General features: G+C 40.5%; 1 protein-coding gene across 4 annotated transcripts in view; it reads right to left on the reverse strand.

Annotated features, from left to right (window-relative positions):
* EIF2B3 (eukaryotic translation initiation factor 2B subunit gamma) overlaps nucleotides 1-23,805 on the reverse strand; it is an 87,783-nt gene that overhangs the window by 54,969 nt on the left and 9,009 nt on the right. For all 4 annotated transcript variants that reach the window (XR_014527618.1, XM_083509672.1, XM_083509674.1 and 1 more), the window contains exons 3-5: nucleotides 21,820-21,959; nucleotides 8,417-8,576; nucleotides 6,987-7,098 (exon numbers count right to left, since the gene is read on the reverse strand). Coding sequence is in view for 3 of the 4 variants with exons in the window: in XM_083509672.1 (XP_083365798.1) it covers nucleotides 6,987-7,098; nucleotides 8,417-8,576; nucleotides 21,820-21,959 (412 nt within the window). In the remaining variant the exon portion in view is untranslated. The remainder of the gene's footprint in view (nucleotides 1-6,986; nucleotides 7,099-8,416; nucleotides 8,577-21,819; nucleotides 21,960-23,805) is intronic.

Genomic DNA, 23,805 nt, shown 5'->3' on the forward strand with positions numbered 1-23,805 from the left:
GATATTTAATTTGCTGTTTCGACCTGATGGTGCTGAGTTTCACCACAGTGAATAGCATTGGCCACGCACAACACTCCCTCAGCAGCCAGTGCAGTAAGTGTAGCAAATTGGCATTATGTAATTCCAGTTAGTTCAATCAATACCAAATGTAGCTAAGTTTAAAAATAATGAGATCACTTTCGAGTATTCTTTCAAACTGCATGCATGTGTAGACAAAATGATTGGGTTTGAGTAACAGCCCTATCTGTCCTAGGCTTCTTGGAGTAAGGCAAATCAATAGTAGCTTGCAAAATGAAAATGAAATGATCACACAGGTAGCTGAAAAAATAAATCCCACAGGGTGCGGGGGAATTCCTGTACCCACCTTAAAAAAGCTGTGCTACGGCACAACATTAGACATTTGCGGGATAGTAACAGAAGCTGCAAAAAGAGCTTCAGATGAGTTTAGTAGCAGTCTCGGGTCTCTCAAGGATTGAGGACATTTAACTTTTTAGGAAGGAACAGCCACATGCCTCACATTACTCTTGCCATGCTTCATGTAATATTTCTTCTCTATTCTTATTCCTTACATTTGTCAATATATTTCCAGCCAGGGCAGGGGTGTTAACTCACTTTGCATTCCAGTCTGCTTTGCGTCATGGAGTTCCGCAGCCCATTGATGAGTAACATATGTCTAACATGTGGCCGAGAAGATTCAGGCCGTGTTCAAATAGGCATGGATAACTCTTCTGACCTCTGACTCAGCCTTCTGCGCCATCCCAGCAGCACAGTAAAATGCGGCTAGACAGCTTAGGAACAGTCCATTAAGAGGATGCTGTCCAAATTCAAAAGATCAATACTTTATATCTCTCTCTCACACATACAGGCCTGTTCAAACTTAATGAAAAAGGAACATTTATGATTCATCAGTGTTCACATTCTCACCAGGAAATTTGACACTGCTTTCCCACCCTCAGTAGTGTCTCTTAAGATACACAGTTGCACACTTGTACGTTTGGATGTACCAGGAGCTCACATAGGCCAAGCTTCATCTATCAAATTTGACCATATAGAGTTCTATTAATATCTGTGTTACAGTAAGAGGCAGAAAGCCACCAGGATATTGTCTCCCATATGACCAACATGCAGCCGTTTCACACACTATAGAGAAGTGGGACGCTTAAATTCAACAACTCTAGCCCAAGTGAATTCCTTATTCCTTATTCAATTCTAGGCAAAAAGTCCACATTCTGTGTGCACATGCAACAAATAAAAAAATAATTGATATGTATGTGTGTGCGCATGTGCACACACACTCACTCATGTTCACAGAAGAGTGAAAAAGGTGGGCCATTAAGATGCTGAGGTGGTTCTGCAACTTTGGCGTTCATCCCAAGCAAGATCTAGCATGCTACATATCTTTTCAGGCAGCCAATGAGGATACATCTGTTTTGCTGAGACTTCCATTATTGGAAGGGTTTATAGCTAATTTAAACTAGTTAATGAGGTTTTGACTTTTTTATATAGTTTAAACTACTGAAGTAGTTTCTAGCTTGCTTTCAAAACATTGGGCACAGCTGTTTGCACTTGAGGGAAATTGCTTTGGTATTTAATATTATTGATCTTCTCTAAGCACTGCAGCATCCATAGATAGGAACATAGGGGCCTAATCAGCCCTCCCTCTCACATTTCTTCAGGTATGCATGGATTTTATAGGAATACATGCACAGCTTTCAGTTCTACAAAAGAGCTGATGTGCAGAACTGCAATGGGGGAAGGGAGAGGGGCACATACAGAGGATATACAGTGGTACCTTGGGTTACAGACGCTTCAGGTTACAGACTCTGCTAACCCAGAAATAGTACCTTGGGTTAAGAACTTTGCTTCAGGATGAGAACAGAAATCGTGCGGCGGCAGCAGGAGGCCCCATTAGCTAAAGTGGTACCTCAGGTTAAGAATAGCTTCAGGTTAAGAACGTACCTCCAGAACGAATTAAGTTCTTAACCCGAGGTACCACTGTATAGCTCAATAAGAGGACTTATGCTTTGCATGAAAGGTCCCAGGTACAATATTTGACAACACCAGAAGTTTTGTTCTATTGCTTATTATTAGTGTAAGAGTTTGTGTCAACATCAAATAGGTAGATCCTTTGTTTATGCATTTATGTATTTATTTATATTGATAATGTAAGAGATTAGGGGGTCCTGAATTTGGTTGGTTGCATTCAGTTGATTGTAATGTAGCTTGTTATATGTGTGTGGAGGGGGCAGGTTGTTGGGTCAGGCTAGCCATACTGATTTGTATGCTGTTTGGGGGGTGGGGTCATTGTCCTGTTGTGCTGTGTATCAGTCTCTACAGCCACAGCAGGCGCTGTAACCTTCCAACAGTTTGACTTCACCCCCAAAGGCACATTCCTCCATTGTCTTTTCTGAGACAGTGCAGATGGATCAATGGTCTGACTCTGCATGAGGCAGCTTTCTGTGCACCTTTGAGATCCCTTAATTTGAATAAGGAAACAGGAAAACCCTGAAGTATTTGGTGTCACTACCAGGATCAGTTCATAGCATTGATGCCAAGTACAAATAGTGACCCAAGGTACCCCCCCCAAATTTGAAGAAAAAAATATGCATCCAAACACTCACAGAAGGTGCTCCATCACAAATCCACACTCTGCAAAGGAGGTTAGAGTTAAGGCAAACTGATGACTCACTCCATGGGCACACTATTGTAAACTCAGGCACACTGCCAACTATAAAGTTTGATTTCTTAAAGAAGAAGAATTTTTAAAAAAATCTCTTCCAAATGATTCTTTTCTGGTAATTTCCCCAGGATATTTAGACAGAGCTTGTGGCTATTGCAGGCAGCTTGGGACAGCAGTGTACCAAGAGCATAGTAAACTATATTTTAAAAATCAGCACTTAGTCTGACATGCAGAGAATTCCATCCTCCAACCACTCTGAATCTACCAAAGGGGGGGGGGAGCAGGGTGGGTGGGTGGGTGGGTGGATCTTTTAGCTATTTAACATGCCCTTCTCACTAGCTACCCCTTTTCTAATCATGGTGATTTATGATGCCTTGGAGGAAACCGTAAAAACCTCAACATTGACATAAAACCCAAAATTAACCTGAAATATGTACTTTATAGCAGCTACACTCTGTTATGGTATTATGCTCCAAAGGTACAAAAGGAGTCAAGTTGGCTTTTAGAGAGGGAATTTAAAGAGAAGAGCGTGGCAAAAAAATTAAAAATGTTGCAAGTGAACCCAAGGGTTGATGTTTTCTTTTGTTTTAACTTAGGTTTTGTCTTTATTTTATATTCATTTTAAGTGGAGATACCCGAACCAAAAGTCCCCATGATCTACCAACATTTGTGTGTGTGTGTGTGTGTGTGTGTGTGTTGCTGCACTTAAAGAGGTTTTCATCTATTTTCCCCACATTAAGAACCTCAAGAGGACTATTTTCATTTGCATCTTAAAGTGAGACAAGGGAAAGGGGGGGTACCCCAAACACCCTGTTTCAAATACATGATGAGCATGATCTTTTAAAAGAAGGCTGCACTGTCACTTCAAAGCCATTCTTGCAATTACCCCATACATTTATATAGGAGGTATTCTTTATTCTTTTCTGTATGAGGTAATGAGTAGTCCGGATTGTCACTGTGATTTATTAGCACATCCTCTGGAAGCAGCACTGCACCTGCATTTGCACAGATGGAACACCCACGAAGGCGGATGGTTTATTAGGGACAGCTCATCCTCAAACAACCCAGCAGCATTTTAAAAGGAAATGCTCCAAATTTAGACCTGCTCCAACAGGTGTCTTTTACTGTGTTTCTTTGTGCAACCATAAATGTCTTAAGGTGAGGCAAACAATTCCCTGCCCATAATAATCACTCTTTGAAAACAAATATATCAGCCCCCACATCCTTGAGGGGGGGAATGAAGGCCAATGGAATTCTCATTATTTCCTCAACCCCGTGGCTTGCCAAAATGCTTTGCCAACGTTTGGTGAAGTGAAGCTTCTGTGGGGTAGGAGGACACTGAACAGAAGTCAGGAAAAATGAGCAGAGCTAGCTGCTGCCCTGCTTTGACCAATAGGGCATAAAGGGTGAGGGTGGAGGTGGTGCAAAGGTGTCAGAGGCAAGGGATCCAGAATGAAATGGAGTCCTAGGTCACTTTAAGGCAAATATGTTTTCATGGACACAAAAGAGGGTACCAGGATATATTTTATCTGTGACCTTAAGAAGATTCGTGCAGTACATGAGTAGATGATAGGCCTAAATCTCGCAAGCCTAACTCTGTGTTGGATCTACGACATAGAATTTAGAATTGAGTTGTGCGTTATGTGTGTAGCTCTATTTTAAATATTGTATCTGAGCTCATCAGATTCTATACCAGAATAATATTGACCTCTAAGTAAATATTGCAGACATTTCAATTTTCAAAATACAGGGGGGGGAAACACAACAGGATCCTCACCGTCATTATTTTTTTTAGAAAGTTAAGATCTCTAGTGCAACAGAACCTGAACAGCTGCATGTTAATGTTAATTTATGTTAATTTATAAAATGCATATAGGGCTTAATATAACAAAAAATCTTTAAGCAGCTTATATAAAATATTCAGTATTATCATCAGATCACTCACTATTTCAACAAGTTTGGTCTCTTCCATGTAAGTTCCAGCAATTTTATAGATAATCACCATATTCTGCTCCAATTTCTAAACAGTTTGGAACCTGGCTACCTCATGGATTGCCTTCTTCTATATAAACCTGCCCACACAAGTTACCTTTGAAGGCCTGGCTTCAGACTCCCATTCTGCCAGAAGTGCAAGGATGATGGCACAAGTTTGGTGCTTCTACTGAAAAGACCCTAAATTAAAGAACATCTTCCTCAGGGAGCCCCACCTTTCTCCTTCTCTGTTAGTTTTTAGACATCAGGTGATGACAGTTTTAGTCAAGATGGTGTTTGGGATCAACTGAATAAACTGCCGCAGCTTTTAATTTATTTTAGTAGTTGTTACTGAGGACATTGGTTTGTTTGGGGGAGACAAACCATGAGCCCGGGTTCAGATGTAACATTTAGCCAATCCATCATTTAAGTTCTTGCAGTGCAGCAACAGCAAGGGAGAAATAAAGCAGATGCAGTTTTCCAAATATGCACAAGCACACATACTCGTTAAACTTAGCCATGGTTTAGCGTAGTGTCATGCTCAAACTGAGCCAGTGGCTTACAAGGTTTAAGTAAACTGCATGAAGGAAGCAGTATGTTTCCCCACTCTAAGATCTAATTGAGAAAAACTTGTGGGGTTCTATCTCTAATTCAGTTGGTAGCCACAGAGGAAAGGGCACTCTTGGTGGTGGCTCCCAGGTTACAGAACCAGCTTTCTGTCAAGTTCAGGAACTTGATTTTTAAAAACAGACTTTTTATAAAGTACCTATTTATTTAGATCAGGGGAGACAATGTGGTGTGCTTCCAATATTCATGGACTCCAAATCCCATCAACTCAAGCTACTTTGGTCAATAATCAGGGATAGTTGGAGTTGTACTTCAACAACATCTGGATGATACTTTTGATGTTTAAAGTGCCTGGTTTTATTTGGGTTTCTTGATTGCTGTTTAGTCTCTTTGCTCACAGTTCCTTCTGACTGTTTTACTGTTGTATTATATTTTGTTTTATTTGTTGAAAATTGAAAGGCAAGTTATAAAAATGCAACAAACAAACAAAATATGGGTTGAAAAGAAATGCTTGAGGCAGAAATAGGATTGCTGAATCCTCAACGCAGATGATTAGGCATGCAAAAGAAAGACAGTCTGAAAGCTTAAACGAAACCAACAGTGGCTGTGTTGCTTATGGTATCTTCACATTTAAATCGGTGTTATTTTCTATGAAAATCAAGTGGTTTTCTATGAAAACCAAGTCTGTGCCCCACAGACATGATAAGTACAGTCAAGAAACAATAGGTTGCATCCAATGAAATAATCTCGTCTTGCACAACAGAACATCCCCTCCCTCTCCTCATTTCACGTCCCTCCCCCAAATTTATTCAGATGTTTTGAGGAAACTCCAGAACAAATGGGGAGGTTACATGGAGGGAAGAGAGAAAAGAGTAGTTCTGTTATGTAAGTGGGAATCCACACATGAACAGGACAACTTCACTGGACACAATCCAACTGACTGGTAAGACAGTAAGTTGCATTTGGCATATGAGCTAGCAAACAAGAACTGCATCTACAACACAACATAATCAAGAGAAAATCCTCTCCAAAAAGTGATACAGACAATTCAATAATAATAGAAACATAGAATTGAAAATTGGAAAGGACCCCAAGGGTCACTTAGTCCAACCCCCTGCAATGCAGGAATCAAATGCAACCATGCTGATTAAGAAAGGGAACTGCATGTGTTATTGCACACTAAGAAATATGGTAATTGTAACAAGTGAAAAATCAGAAGTCAAATGTTCAACATTAATCCATGGCAGAGCAGCAGTCTAGGAATTTGTTTTAGACACCATTTAATACAAATGATGCTGAAGGGGGAAAATATTTGTGAATAGTCTGTACTGGCTGTATTTCAAAATTATATAACTATGGTCTGTTTCCAGCGCTAGTCCTGCTCAGAGTAGATCCACTCAAATTTATGAACATAAATAACTTAGGCCCATTAATTTTAATGGGTTTCCTCTGAGTAACCAAATGCAAGGCAATGCTCTCTACTCAAGAGGCAGAAGCTATGTAGGTATTTCTTAAGGAACCCTCCTCTGACTCCAATTTAGCTACTACCAATTATTGCTTGGGCATAGAATTAAAATTTGTAAGGGACAGAATATACATCCAGCCCTACCTATATTTCCACAACTACCTACAGGAGCTATCCTTTATTTACCATTACAACAAGTTCCTTGCTTTTCATTTCCTTTAACAACCCAATCTGTTTTCAGTACCCTTAGTTATACTCTCCCACTCCAAATGAGTTGGCTGAAAGAGGAGTCCCAAAGCTTACTTCTGAAGGATAGATCTCTTAATGACAATTTCTTCATCCAGATCCGCTTCATTGGCCATGAAGAGCAACCTCTTTCCAGAGTCATCCACTCCAATGAAGTCACGCTGTTCCACTGAAGTAGAAAATCATAACACAAACATTTTACACTTCTGTTTTAATGCAATCTAATGATAGATATTCCAGCTGAAACACAGCATATATAAATGTCAGCAAAGTTCATTCATCAAAGCTGAAAGAATTCCTGAAAATTCTGGAGCATACTCATGCCATTCAAGGGAGGGGAGGCAGAAAAGCTGAGGAAACAATATGTGTCACCCCTGCAGCTACCTGCAGCTATAATTTGGAAATGATATATGTAGAGAATGCAACCCTCAGAATACTGGGTGAATTTTAGATAGAACTCCTCCCATACATTTTTGGCACCGCATCACTGCTTTAAAATTTGCCTCATTAAGAAACAGCAATAGTAAGGTTGTCATCACAAGCCACTCTTCTCAACATAAATCAGATTATTTTTTGACATGGTTCATTACTGTGGAGCTTTTCATTTTGTACAAGGATATTCTTCAACACCTAAAATCTTGGGCACATGCTTTGGTTTCCAGAATAAATTCTAGAAACAAGTCATCTCTTTAAAAGTGACAATACAAAAGTGAAAAGGGCATAAACAGCAAAGTACAGTATGGGTCTCAGGGCGGTGGTAGCTTTGTTCAAGAAACTGTTTACTCTGCCCAAGAAGAATCAAAGCAATCCGTTCTAGATTCTGGCAAGGCAAGGGTTCCAGGATATAGTGGCACCCTGGACAGCTCCATAACAAGAGAGATCAAGTGTTGTTTCAGCACCAGTGAACTTCCAACAGAGCCTTAAACTGCAGCCCTGACTAGTTAGCACTCCCTTTTCCTTTGAAGGGGCTCAATCTACTTTAACAGTCCAAAAGAACAAGAAATACTGATTCCGCTAGGACTTCTGAGCTGGCATCTATAGTGTGAGAGCAGGGCAACAAAACCTCCTCTAACTGGAGATGCACAGGAACAGGCTCCTCTAGTGTCAGAATTTCTGTCTTTAAATGAATATTTGGGGCTGACTCTGAAGGAAATTCCCACTCTGAATCCCAGGCCTCAAACCGTAAGATGGGGAGTCTGACTATGGTCAAGACATTAATAAGTGATTGATAACTGTTCAAACAAACTAATGTACATACTTTGAATTTCCCCCCCTGTACATGTGGATATTGGAAATTTTTCAGGACAATGTGGCAACAATGCTAAGATTACACAGGGATTGGCAGGCACAAATATAGGAAACCAGACACAAACATCGAGAACCATTTCAGCTGGCAGATTCTGCTCCAAGTTTGTGAAAACTGTCATTTTCTGCTGGCAATCCCTGTGAAAATGACAGGACTTTAGGATCAAGAGCACCCAATTTACCTAGCTTTTTCTTCCCTTTATGTCCTGGTATAAGCTCTGTAGGTTCGTAAGCTTTCTTCATCAACATGGAGAGTGTGGCATCATTGGCTCGGAATAAGTCCACTACTTCATGGAGAGCAACATCTGTAATCAGATCACAACTCAAAACCAACACATCTGTCTGTCAAAAGAGAAAAGAGGGGGAGAGATCATACACATGCAAACACATCTGAAATACAAACTGTCAAGGAAAAGTCAATGTGGAAGGATATCCCAACAAATATTATTATTTTTCTGGAATCTGCATCAAGCTACCAGAGTTACCAATGGACCATTCCACTAAGACATTTTACCTGTGATACTTACTTATAGCATACGAAGCTTAAATGATTGTTTTCATTTTGCATATTTCTGCTGCTGGTGCACTACCCAGAATCAGTTAAATCGTTCACCACTTTTTATCAGGTTACAGAACACTAGAATCGTATGGAAGTCCCTAGTTAAAACTGCTACGTTTCTTGGCTCAGTAGTAGAACATCTACTTTGATTGCAGAAGGTTCATTCCCTGGCATCTCCAGGTAGAATAAGGGAAAGACCCCTTGCCTGAAACCTTGGAAAGCCAGTTGGCATACACAATACTGAGCTAGAAGAACTGAGCTTCCTCTGTTCCCATGCTTCCTAGTTTGTGTGCCCTGTGAGAAAATAAAGTTTACTGCATTTGATTCTCTCCTGACCCCCAAATTTCAAGATCACAACTTATCCACAGATAAAAGGAAATATGCAAAACATTTTAAATAAATGGGCATTCATTTAAAAAGCCCTTTTGTTTAAATCTCATTTAACAGGCTGTTTTTAAAAAACAAATTAAACCAAATTTCACCTATCTTAGTTTAATTTTCACAAATTCACAGGTACGTTATAGCACAATGATTTCTATCCAGAAGCATTTCTATCCAGAAGTAATATCCACTGAACTCAATGGGTGCAAAACTCCAGGTAAGCCTAAGGTTGCAATCCTATACACACTCACCTGGGAGTAAGTCTCATTGAACTCAACAGGACTTAGTGCTGAGTAGGTATGTATTGAATTGTACTCTCTCCGGGCAAAACATCTATCCTATGTTGCTTTGCACTGAATAAGGGAATATATGAATTGCTGCTTTTGAAACCAACACACTGCTTCAGAAAGATATATTTACTTTGAGGAGAAAACAGGACTGAGCTTTCACTGGGTCTTCAAGGAATAATTGTTAACACCAGGCTACCACTTATGAAGTGTAAACTCTACAGAGATAGTAACATAACCAGAAGAAACCAAATTGTACAAATTCCAGAGAAAATGTGTAAGTGCACTGGTAAAACTGCAAATGTTACTGTGGCGTTTGCCTCCTAGGTGGGTCATAAGGAAAGGGTTAAATGAGTGTGATGTAATTGGCCAGAGAGAAACTGATAGGAGGAGTTAGAGTCCGAGTTGTGTGAAAGTCAGTTGAGAGTTGGGAGTTGGAGAAGGAAGAGGGAGAATAGTCTGTGGGTTGGTCGAGTTGTGTTGTGAGGGAGTGAGTGGAACTGTTAGGTGGAGTCAGATAGATAGTTGGAATAATCAGTTTGAAGTTGTTAGGAATGTAAAGGTAAAGGTAAAGGTACCCCTGCCCGTACGGGCCAGTCGTGACCAACTCTAGGGTTGCGCGCCCATCTCGCTAAAGGGGCCGGGGGCCAGCGCTCTCCGGAGACACTTCTGGGTCACGTGGCCAGCGTGACAAAGCTGCTCTGGCAAGCCTGCACGAGTGCAGCACACGGAAACGCCGTTTACCTTCCCGCTATAAAGTGGTCCCTATTTATCTACTTGCACTTAAGGGTGCTTTCGAACAGCTAGGTGGGCAGGAGCTGGGACCGAACGACGGGAGCGCACCCCACCGCGGGGATTCGAACCGCCGACCATGCGATCGGCAAGTCCTAGGTGCTGAGGTTTTACCCACAGTGCCACCCACGTCCCTGTTAGGAATGTATAGGACAGCAAAAGAAACTAAGATTAAGAAACTGCCAAGAAAAATTAACTGAAACCATAAGTTTGTTCATGCCTATAAAATAAACTTGATTAACAACTGTCTGGGCTCAGTGTGTACCCAAGAAAAACGGGTTGGTGGCAGCGAAGAAAGCAATCACAGTGGTGGCACAGTGTCAGGGAACTGACATCGGAGCAGAGGGGGGAGGCGATGCTTCCAGACTCTGCAGGAGAGGGAACGAGTAGGGGTAGAGAGAGAACGTCATCTGGGGAAGAATGTCCAGGTGACACCAGGAAGAAGGGAGAGGGAGAAAGCATCTCGGAGGAGAGGCTCTGAGACTCTGGCAGTGAAGTCAGTGAGCAGGGAAGGAGCATCACTAGGCACGCCCACTCTGCACAGAAGGGTTACGCGCAGAGAGGCGAGGCGTAGGTTGTCCGTCAAGGAATTCTTATGCTGGAGGAAATTTAGGAGACGCCCACTCACGGATTCGTTGAGCGACTGAGCAGCAGCAGCACCCAAGCTGCTCAGTCAGGGAAAGACACAACCGCCCCTAAGCAGTTTGGAACAGCTAGAGGTTTACACACAAGCAACCCCAATTCCCGTGACACACAGGGTCAATAGACCGTCAAACGTCCGGGGACCCTGTGTGATCGCCACAGTTATTATTATCAAAGTACCCATGTCCCTGCTAAAATGCTGTTTTCCAAAGATAATGTTCTTCCAGTTGTCCCCTGCCCTGCCTTCAAATCAAAATTACAAAGGATAAAACACCACTTGTCCGCTTCAGAGCAACCCTACCTCAGCACAGAAGTGATCCCTTGTACAGCAGAAATAAAATTCCACCATTAACTTTTGACAGTTGCAAATGGTCATAAGCTAATCTTGAACAGAGTGAAAAAAACATGGAAGTGTTGAAATCTGTGAGTGCTCGGCCTGTCAAGTTCATTGTGACAGCACCAAAAAAAACTGTCGAAAATGCTTTAGCAAAAAGTTTACGGCGTAGCCGCTGTTAAAGACTAGACTGTTCTTTTTCCATTAGGAAACCTCTTTATTTCAAAATTGAAAAGAATTCACATCCACGATGAAAACTACGTCAGGGCCACGGACATGCCTTTAGAAACAACTATCTGGACTTGTTAACTCAATCGTGCAATTATTTAACTATGTACTTTAATCTGTCACCCTAGTAAACTGCCAACAAGGCTTTCATAATTGCGAACAGGCTTCTAGTTTTAGGATGAACTTTGGCAAAGGCTGAATGCAAGACCCCCGAGGAGCACAAGGGAACAGAACCACCAAATGTCTGGTTGCCATCTGTTCTACCCATTTACTCTCTCAATATGTAAATAAACGTCAGAGAGCACAGGGACCAGTGAAACACACGGTTGCTAAGTAAAGCCCACATTTCTGCCTCTCCTCCTGATGAGCAGAGCAGTGGCCTCAGATGCACGCTGAGAGTACACCATGAAAGGCTCTTTTGGGATTCAACAGCCTCCCCTTTGAAACACCAACACCCTCATAAATAAAGCCCTTACTGTCTGATGGATGCCCTTTTTCCAACGTGGAACCCCTGAAAGAATAAACTAATGGCTGAATGAAAAAATAAACCAGGCGAGCACCCTAGTAGAAGGGTGTATTTTCCTTTACTTTCAATAGTTGGTGCAGTAGAAAGAAAATAAATGGTACAGTCTGTATTTTTTAAACTATATAATACAAAAATTTTCGTGATGAGCCACTGATTGAAAGACAATCACATACAGAGTGCATGTCCACTAGGAAAATGGGGGGGGGGCAAAAATGTGGCCCTACCGCTTGATTTCATAAATTCCGCAAACGTTAAAATCCCAACAGAGCAAATCTTAATTAAAAATGTTCCATACCGGATAGATCAAACCCCAGTTATTAAAAAGGGACGCAATAAGAAGTAACACTGATGCTGAAGTGGGCTCTATGTTTCAGGTTCAGTCAATGCAAACAGAAATAAAAATCATGCAGAACAACTATACTTTCATAACATAGTTTGGGGAAGAGATAAAAATTATACCTGTTGTAAACACTGGGATCTAAATATTCAAAGTATCATGGGAAGCCCCACAGAAAATATAGGACCTCCCAGATCACCTATAATTATATATTTTTCATTACTTATATAAACATCCTTTATTTGACACTTGTACATGAAAGCTGAACAGAAACATGGCCTTGCAGGACATCTAGTGCAATCCTCATAAGTTGAGAATGAAGGAAGACTAGAGTAGTGTAGCAGCTTCAGAATGCGAGAATAGGACTTGGGAGACCAGGGTTCATATCCTAACTCGGCCATAAAGCTCACTGGTGACATTGGGTCAGTCACTGTCTCCTAGCCTAATCTACTTCACAGGGCTGTTGTGAAAATAAAATGGGGGTGGGGGTGTCATGTATGCCACTTTCAGCTCCTCTGAGGATTGAAAAGGCAGGATATAAATGTAATAATAAAAAATAAATAAACTCTACAGTCTCTACTTCAATACTTTCACCAAGAAAGAAACACAATTCTGGTGAATAGTCCCATTGCCAAAACTGCTTTTACCATGAAGAAGTCACTCTTAATGTTCAACCTGTTCAGACTGTGATTTAAATCATTCAGACCTGCTCCTCAGGAAAAAGTTTGTATTACCCCCACTTTCGCTACACTAGGTCCTTGTTAGATAAACAGATCCCAATTTCCTTTTAGTGTATTTTAATTATTTATAGGCTTATATAGTACACAATAAACAACTTGTTACCCAAAAAATCACTTAGGCCGAATTCCTTGGAGGAAAAGTGGGATATAAATTTAAATTAACAACAACAGTAACAAACAGTACAACCCATACAACTTACTTACTTACTTAACGATTTACTGCTCTTATTACCTAGCTTTTAGTATTTGAATTTTTCTACTTTGGATTTTAAAAATCTTTGTCTTTACTCTACTGCTTTTTATGGAAATTGTTGTAAACCACCCTGGAATTTTCAATGAAGGGTGGCGTATACAGTAAATGTCTTAACAAACAAACAAAATAGAATAAATAACCAGGATAAAAGGCCAAAACCCGTTCTAAAATATTTCATTTCAAGCACAAACTTCCCAGCAGTTTGATTCTCAGGATGGTGATGTTTTTGTTTCTCTTCCCTATAAAAACCGCACTGCGAAAACTAGTTATTTGAAAGCAGCACATGCTACATATGGGGAACACCTGCAACACTCCCCCATACATATCCCTTTCACCCCATACATTTGTGCTTGGGATTCATGCCAGCTTAACAGTGGCTAGGCTAAAAAACAGGGGAACCTGTCCATCCATGCCAGTAAAGGCTTGCTTTTTGCTGCTAATAACCATGTCTGCAGAGAGCTGAAATGGGGTTTTGGCTGAGGAAAGGACAGGAAAGATGCAACTACACTCTGGTTAATCTAATCATCCCATTCAACCCCCAACTACACCAGAGAACTTTCTCTCTCTCTCTCTCTCTCTCTCAGGTCATTCTGGCTATTTAAAATCTGGCATGCTGCAGAAGTGTGAATTAGTTAGAATTACAGGGGGTAGGGTGGGGGAGGAAGAGCCCTGGTGAGCAAATACTCCCCTTGCCTGCCAGCCAAACATAAATCTGGAAGATTTAAATGCATCTATTAAAGTATTTATGTCCTACCTTTCCATTTGGAAAAAAAAATATATGCCTAAAGTGGTTCAGATCATAATTTTAAAAAGTCAGAATATAAATACACAAGGGAACAAAGACAGGAAATGCAGATCTTAAAAAATGCCAAGAGGCCAAGCGTTGGTCAGGTAAAAGGCCTACTGGAAAGGAAATGTCTTCATACAGGGACAGAATGCTATCAAGGAGAGGGCCAGACAGATCTCCCTCTCTCTCTCACTCTTGAGTGTGCAGGGCAACAAGAACCACAAACAATTGCAGGGATAATGCTCAGCTGAAATGGAATGAAATACATCTTTTAAATCTAGATATTGATGGTATTTGAATTTGAAGCTATTTTTGGCTCTGTACTTTCTAGATTCCTAGTTGGACACAATACTGCTGCTGCTGCTGCTGCTGCTGCTGCTGTTACTGCTACTGCTACTAATTTATTATTTATACCCCGCTCATCTAGCTGGGTTTCCCCAGCCACTCTGGGCAGCTCCCAACAGAAGTTGCAAGTTATCACTCATTTTAATATGATCTCACACTTTTGGAGTAATAAACTGATACACACACATGCAAGAACAAAGAACAAAGTTATCCTAAAATACAATTATTTGTTTGTTTATCCCCATTTTACTAGTGGTTGGCTTGAACAGACCATTTTCAGCATCAGTGTATTTTCCTCTCAGTTCACTGACTTACCAAGCAATGACTGATGCTTAGGAGGAAAGAAAATGTGTCAAGCTTGTTGTGATCTACAAATGTTGTCCCTATTTTCAAAAAGGAGGAAAGAGAGGACCCAAATAATTATTGCCCAGTCAGTCTGACATCAATACCAGGGAAGATTCTGGAGCAGATCATTAAGCAAACAGTCTGTGAGCGCCTAGAAAGGAATGCTGTGATCACCAATAGTCAGCATGGATTTCTGAAAAATAAGTCATGTCAGACTAACCTGATCTCGTTTTTTGACAGAATTACAAGCCTGGTAGATGAAGGGAACGCAGTGGATGTAGCCTAACTTGATTTCAGCAAGGCATTTGACAAGGTGCCCCATGGTATTCTTGTAAAGAAGCTGGTAAAATGTGGTCTTGACTATGCTACCACTCAGTGGATTTGTAACTGGCTGACTGACCGAACCCAAAGGGTGCTCATCAATGGTTCCTCTTCATCCTGGAGAAGAGTGACTAGTGGGGTGCCACAGGGTTCTGTCTTGGGCCCGGTCTTATTCAACATCTTTATCAACGACTTGGATGATGGACTCAAGGGCACCCTGATCAAATTTGCAGATGACACCAAACTGGGAGGGGTGGCTAATACCCCAGAGGACAGGATCACACTTCAAAACGACCTTGACAGATTAGAGAACTGGGCCAAAACAAACAAGATGAACTTTAACAGGGAGAAATGTAAAGTATTGCACTTGGGCAAAAAAAATGAGAGGCACAAATACAAGATGGGTGAAACCTGGCTTGAGAGCAGTACATGTGAAAAGGATCTAGGAGTCTTCGTTGACCACAAACTTGACATGAGCCAACAGTGTGACGTAGCAGCTAAAAAAGCCAATGCAATTCTGGGCTGCATCAATAGGAGTATAGCATCTAGATCAAGGGAAGTAATAGTGCCACTGTATTCTGCTCTGGTCAGACCTCACCTGGAGTACTGTGTCCAGTTCTGGGCACCACAGTTCAAGAAGGACACTGACAAACTGGAACGTGTCCAGAGGAGGGCAACCAAAATGGTCAAAGGCCTGGAAACGATGCCTTATGAGGAACGGCTAAGGGAGCTGGGCATGTTTAGCCTGGAGAAGAGGAGTTTAAGGGGTGATATGATAGCCATGTTCAAATATATAAAAGGATGTCATATAGAGGAGGGAGAAAGGTTGTTTTCTGCTGCTCCAGAGAAGCGGACACGGAGCAATGGATCCAAACTACAAGAAAGAAGATTCCACCTAAACATTAGGAAGAACTTCCTGACAGTAAGAGCTGTTTGACAGTGGAATTTGCTGCCAAGGAGTGTGGTGGAGTCTCCTTCTTTGGAGGTCTTTAAGCAGAGGCTTGACAACCATATGTCAGGAGTGCTCTGATGGTGTTTCCTGCTTGGCAGGGGGTTGGACTCGATGGCCCTTGTGGTCTATTCCAACTCTATGATTCTATGATTCTAATGCACCGTCCTCATCACTAGACTTGATATGCCTCATACAAGCCTACTTCTACCAATAATATAGATGGCATGGTTGGTTGCCATGCTCTTAATGCTCCTCCTGGGAATAGGAGCAATGCTAGCATGAGAAGAAAACTCTTCCCACAAGATCTCTGACTTTTTACCAAATGGCACATGTAACAAAGGGAAATGTTGGAAGAGGTCCCTGCTGCATATGGTAGAAACCCAAACCACATACAGCCACAGATTTGACCAGGAAGTACAGCTCCTTGACAAATATAGGACAACACCCTTTTAATTAGGCAGATATAACTGGATCATTTCAACTATTTGATGAGAGTTTGGAACATGAAGCTAGTATGCTGGAGTATATGCATGTGTTCCCATATACTTTATTTTGTTTTTCCTAAGTATTTCTCATGCTGTTAAGTTCTTCTCTGCCTTGTGTCACTAGCTATACTCTGGCCAGCTATTAAGTTGTAGTGTTACAGCAGTGTTACAGCAGTGTTACATTTGCCTTCCTCAATGAGTTCTTAGTTGGGTGATGGAAGCCCTGACTAACACACAGCAAACCAGTCTTCATTATTTAACCTTCCCTTTTTGCTAAGACATTGACTATGAAATAATGTTCTGTCAGATGGACTACCTGGTTTCTCCTTATTTTTTTCAAAGTAAAGTTTTTTAAAAGGCTCACAATTCTTCCACAGATGGAGAGAGAGGGGAATAATGTCTCAGAACAGCTAAACAAAGACCGAGAATCCAGATCTTGTTGGTATGTACATCTTTTGGAGCCACATTGTGGAAAGTGTGATGTCACAGCAGTGGTCTGTATGCTGCTGAGGATCACTGATCCGTGTAGTCTTGGATGGAGCAGCTTAGCGCTTCACTTCCTCTGTTGAAAAATCTCCTTTCCAAACACATGATGTAAGAAGGCTCACTGTAACGGCTGGGAGGTGGAATCTGAATCTCTTGTACAGTTGACGAGAACTTGGTGACCATGGAAAGAAAAACTTCAAACTCATATTAGAGATATTTTTGGACTGTTTTGGTGGATTTTTTTTTAAAGTACCATGAAATTCATCTATGAAGAGACAAATGGGACCTTTTCCTCCCTCACTTAGGAGTGAATTTTGAAAAAGATAAACAGAGCAGTTAGTTTTCTTAAAGCATTTCACCAGACTCCTTTAGTGAGGCTGAAAGGACATTCTCTGTACTTTAAGGCTGCAGTGCGTCCCTCTAAAATACAAATAAAAATTGCTTTGCCTCACTTACCTCTCTTGATGGCTCCATGGAGACTCTTGTGCTTTGCATATGATGTTAACACGTTGTATAGCAAAATAAATAAATAAATAAAAATTCAAAACTTTTTTTCAAGGGATTGGCAGTGGAGTACATAACGTAAAAGAGTGGAAATAGCCCAGTTTGGAGCCCAATTCTGATAGTGGAACACATGTGAAAATCATTAGGTCACAAAGTGAAATCTGCATACATTTTTCAGGAAAGAGCCATAAGCAGAAACAGGCAGGAGCCTAACTATCTCTTTGCTAATATTGCATATGAATTCATTCTCAAGTATTGTGGATTTTAGGCAGGGGAAACTCAATCTGAGAGGGCTACTCTGGAAGATTTGGAGGTTAAGTGATATTATGCTTATTAGTCTTTCTAAACAATACAAATTTCTTTTATGAGCTGTTAATACCAAATTCCCAACACATGTAATGGGGATACACAGTTGTATTTATCTGCTCTGATGCTATGCAAAGATCTTAATGGGAGACTTGTAGAATTAGAATCATCAAGGCAAGGAAGATGATGGTCCAAATTCAGTTTGAAGAGAAGCTGTACAAGAGTAGAAAGCTGGATGGTTACATATCCTGGGTCTTCCAAGACTCTCTTTGAAGCTCTTTAAAGGTGGCATACATTCATTTAGACTTCTTAGGCTTGGAGTTGTCGTTATAAAATCTGAAGTAGTGGAATGTTAGGGTTATAAGAAGAGTGGCGATGGGAGTCAGCATTCCAGTAATGTATGAGATGGTAGGTAGCGCAAGAGAAGGTTCAAGGGTAAAGATGAAAGATGGAGAACCAAGATATAAAGTCAAGTGGGTCTTGTGGAGTAGCACTTCAGGAAGGAAAAAACATCTTGGCAGCAGTGGTTTTAATGAAAACTGCTTTTAAATCTCAGAAAACTGAATGATGAAATTTTGTCCAGGTTTAGACTTCCCACTTCCTGCCAGGTGGGAAGGGGGCACATGGAGTGATCTGGGAACAATGCCTCAAAACATAGGAAGGCAATGGAAATCCTCCCACCCCAGCTCAAAAAAATTACTTGTACTGAGAAGTCAAATCTTAGCCCTTCACGTTGAAAACTAATTCTGTTCATAACAGCTGTGGTAAAAAAAGTTTCCGCTTCATCACATGGTAAACAGATATACAAGTCAAATTAAAACATTATAGCCAGAGTACCAGGTGGAACATGTGGATCATTTCATGGCCTAAGGCAGCAATGAGAAACCTGCGAACCTGCAAATGTTGTAGGACTCCAGTTCCCATTAATCCCAGCCACCATGGCCATTGGTGAGATATGGTAAGAGAAGGAGTTCAGCAACAGCTGGAGGGGGCTACAGGTTTCCTACTGCTGGCATAAGGTGACCTAGAATTTTCTTGAATTTACTGAGGATCCAACAGCATAAGTTCCATTGATTTACGATATATAAACCTTTAGAAATCAGTTCAGGTGGCTCCCCAAGAATCATTGCAGCTGCTATCCAATGGAGTCTAACATGTGCAGAGTCATGTGAGAATAATTCCTAAACAAAGTGTCTGGTAAGGCACCACAGGGATGTGTATTGCAACATCACTGAAACCCTTGGAAAATTGCTGTGTTAGAACATGGTTGTCTTCTGTTTGGCGTCATCTTGCTGAGGATCTACCAGAATTTTTTACATACAACACTGGTACATAATGCACATTTGCTATACTCCAGCCCACACCTGTGACATCATGGCTTACTCTGCTAGGTAGCATGACTTAGGAAATAGGATAAGAATGGCTGTGCACAATATCCTATCTAAACACACAACAAATCTGCAATCAAGCAGAAAATCCCCCAGACTTGAATTAAAGGGAAGAATAGATAAATGTGAGGAAACCACTTGAATTGGGGTAACAAACAATGCAACATGTCTCCAAATGTATGTACCTTTAATGTATTTTTAAGCAAGACAGCTGAGTGCACATGAAATTAAATTACATGAAATTAAAAAACATTCTGATTTTTTCTAAGAACACTGAAAAATCACATGCTAAAGGTGACATGACGGTCCCAATCCTGAAATTCTTTTATTAATTATACAAACTAAGATTAAAGAAGGGATTAATGTTTAGAAAAGACAACATTTCTTGGGCAGCTCTGGAACAAAAGCAACTCAAAATACATCTGGATTGTTTGTTGTGAATCAGTAAGACAGCCAATTCATATTTGTCTTTAAACCGACCAGGGGGAGGGTATTTTATTTGCTGTTTTTAAACATTTTGGATTTTTAATTTTGTTTGAAAAACATCACTTTTATTTTAACTGGAATATTTTGAAACTGTGTTTTACAGTCAGTTGGTGGGATACAAATCCAACAAACCAAACTGTTTTACAAGACTTTTCTCCACTTTGTTACTCAGCACCTGGGATGAATTCCAGAATATATTGAGTCCCCATTGTCTGCTTGCCTATTTGAAACCCTCCCTTGTCTGCATGACTGTTTGAAAAAGATTTTAACCAGTCAAACTGGGAAGGTCTAATGTATGGCTAGAGAAGAGAGAGAAGACAACTGCCATGAGGTAGCCACCTGAGATTCCAGATTTGAAGAGGCATTTGCATCAGCTGCGTGGGAAAGAGCAAGTAAACCATCTCATTTCAAAGGCAGCTTGTATAAAAGGATATTTCAGCAGATCGTGTCCCATTTTAATTACTAGGAAAGGAACTATTTGCCTTTGACCAGCTTTGCTAAAGGCTATAATAAGACACCACAATCTTTCACATGAGGACGTAGCACAATAATGGGCAAGGCAACCACTTAAATAAGTAGTTTAAGATTATGCATAAATATCTGAGAAAATACTTGGTTATTAGCTAGCAATGGTGTTTATGCAATGGAGATTATATAATTGTAACAAAATATCTTACAAGAGGGAAAGTACTGAAGGCATGAAACAGTGTGAAAAAGTTTGGTTTACATAGGCTCTGGTTTGGGTCCCCCCCCCCCCACCCATAAATCTAAAACATTTTTTACAAAGCTGTTTTACCGATATCTTACACCATGAGAAATACACAAAAATGGTAAGAATCCAACCTTTTTGTTTCTGTGTTTCAAAAGGATTAAGTCTCTTAGAAAAATTATTAGGCATCTGGAGTGAACGTATTTATATTACTCGATTTGGGAATAAGGGTATTAAACAAAACAAATAATGGAATTAATATTTCACATTTATTTATGTACTGCATTTATATCCCACCCTTCCTCCAAGGAGCTTAGGATAGTGTACATGACCTACTTGTTCAAATGTTGAATTATCTTAAAGATGCTGTGCCCAGGGTTTGACTGAAATGAACAGCAAATCTATTCACTGAAATTCACTCAAGTACAATATAATGGAGAAATAGTAAGTTCAAAAACATATCCATGACTTTACAAGGTCTGGCAGATTGCTAAAATTATAAAATTATTGGCTGCATATAGGCATTACACTATAGTTCAGTGAGACAAGAACAAGCTGCAGAAAACCTCTGGCTACCATGTTCTGCCCCTGCCTCCCCGCTCTGCTATGAAATTGAGATTGGATGATTTTAGTTGCACAGCAACAGTTCAACCACAGTTTACAGTTTGGAATAATGTTAACTATGGTTCTTTTAAATAAGCTAGTTTCATAACTCATGGCACAAAGTTGACTTGTTTCAAACCATAGTTAGTCACAGTTTGTCAGATTTTGAAAATACAGTGGAACCTCGGGTTGCGAACGTGATCCATGCGGGAGGCACGTTCGCAACCAGCAGCGTTCACAACCCACAGCGCCGCATCTGCGCATGTGCGTGACGCAATTCGGCACTTCTGCGCATGCACAAAGTGTGATTTAGTGCTTCTGCGCATGTGCAAGCGCTGAAACCCAGAAGTAACCCAATCCGGTACTTCTGGATTCGGCGCATCTGTAACCCGAAAACGCGCAACCCGCAGCGTTCGCAACCCGAGGTATGACTGTACAATAAGCACAATAGAAGCAAATGCTTCCAAACTCCTTCTCACAGTTGCATTGGAGAGCAAAGGTTCACTGCAGCTCATTTTATCATACTAAATTGTGATTTAGCATGATGTACCATGATTAAAGAACAACCATTAATCTGATACAGGAAACCTAGATACGGGAAATCTAATACTTTTTTTTCTATTTCTTATATTTATTTATTTTTAAGTTTATTTCATTTCTTCATTATAGAACACTTATTTGTACTAATTGTGTTATTAGCTTTTCCTTATACATAATTGCATTATCCATATCTACTAAAAATTCTGTTAAATGAATAATTTAAAGTAAAATTTTAAAATACAGTAATACCTTTATTTTCTCGTGAATATGCCGCAGTGAGTCTGCAGTCCCCATATCGGCATCATCAGTAATACATACAATATCAAGCTTCAGCTTCGTCTCCAAGTTTAGCACTTTCTGAACTTCTTTTGTTGTAACCACAATGACTTCTAAAGTGCAGAAGAAAATGTTGCATGAGTACAACTACGAAACGTTATAACATTATTATGCTCGTCTACTGAACTAAATATGAATCAATCAAAGCTTGTTTTTCCCCAAGACCAGCTGCTATTGTGGGAAATCTAGAAAACCTGCTTTTTACTGACTAAAAATGATCTGCAGTAGAATATGTAAATGGTTAAATATTTTGTGGAGTTAAGTATTTTATGACATTAGTTTTATATTTGTGACACAGGAGCCTTGCAGACAACAGTCTCACCTTAAGGAACTCACAATCAAAGTATAAGAAAGTTACCAAAAACGTACGGAGAACAAGAAGAAATAGTAGCACCTCTGCTCAGTGTGGCATTCCATGGACTTAAATGGACACTCTATATTTACATGAACAGATCATGTTTGAAACATGTGACTTTATAGGTACGCAAGAACACCTCACTCTGAAGAGTATCTAGAATGCTTAGTTTGGATGTAGGAAATACAGGTCCAACTCCTCCATTAGGCTATTAATCACACACCTTGGGTAAACCATCAACTCTCAGGGCCACTTGTTAGGGGTAGCAAAACTTGCTGGGTAAGTTTGGCTAATGTCTGATCTCTGGCAAGAGTACCTGTATGAGAGGAGCAATTGAAGAACATCTGTTTCCCAGTACCCCACTTTGCAGATATCACATTTCAGGAGAACAGGGCCAGGAGCCAGATGACATCAATGTTTAATACCATAAGTAGTACCTGGTATTCCAGATTTACTATTGCAGAGGCAGTAATCTACCTATAAATCCAATTTTACTACTGCGAATTGCTCTGAGAACTATTAGGGCAGAAAAGCAGTATACAAACAACAATTTACTATTTGAAAGCTATACCTGGAAAATGTTACCTATGCACTTGGAAGAAAGGTACTGTATAAATCGACTTTTTCAGCACATTTTTTATGCTGAAAAAGCCCCCTTGGCTTATACTCAAGTGAGGGTCCTTTCGGGCTGCTCTTTCCTCCTACTCCGCCTTTGCCGCTGTAGGCGGTGGAGGAGGAATGAGCAGCCCCAAATCAGCCCTTTTGGACTGCTTGTTCTTCCTCCGCCGCCACCACCACCAGGTTTGTGGTGTGGTGAACAGGCTTATACTCGAGTCAATAAGTTTTCCCAGTTTTTTGTGGTAAAATTAGGTGCCTCGGCTTATATTCAGGTTGGCTTAGACTCGAGTAAATACGGTACTTTAAACTAACTGCAAGCCACAATCTGGTGAATCAAATTAAAATGAACCAAACTATTCTAGAGAAATCCAGATTCTGCATAGCTGCCCCATATTCAATAGTCTCTTGAGAGAGACATATATTCTTTATATTTAATTGTGGTGGCAACCTAAAAAGATGCTTACATTCAATTTTTTCCTGTGTTTTCATCACAGAAGTTGGCCCTACAAGAACCCCAAAACTTTAAACTTTCTCAGACTCAGAAGGCACTTTTGAAACTTGGCACAACAGTTTTAAAACAAAAGATAATGCTGCTGATGTGCACTGTTTTGCTGCTTGCATGCCAAATCCCAAAAGTGAAAAGCAATAATAATAATTCTGGCATATGCATCCCTCTGGATCATGACCATACTATAGAACACTCATATTTAACACCAATGCATATAACCCTACACTTAAATATAGGAATTACCAAGCTATATCAGTCAAGGATCAGAATATAAGAAAAGCTTTTCAGGACCAGAACAGAGATCCATCCAGTGCCACATCCTGTTCCACAGAACAACCAACCAGTCACCTCTGTGGGAGCCCATAAGCAGGACTTGAGCACAATTCTCAAGCAATTCTCCCATTCTTGTTTCCCAGCA

This window comes from Podarcis liolepis (genome assembly GCF_965112155.1).
Source record: "Podarcis liolepis genome assembly, chromosome: 6".
In the NCBI taxonomy this organism is placed as follows: domain Eukaryota; kingdom Metazoa; phylum Chordata; class Lepidosauria; order Squamata; family Lacertidae; genus Podarcis; species Podarcis liolepis.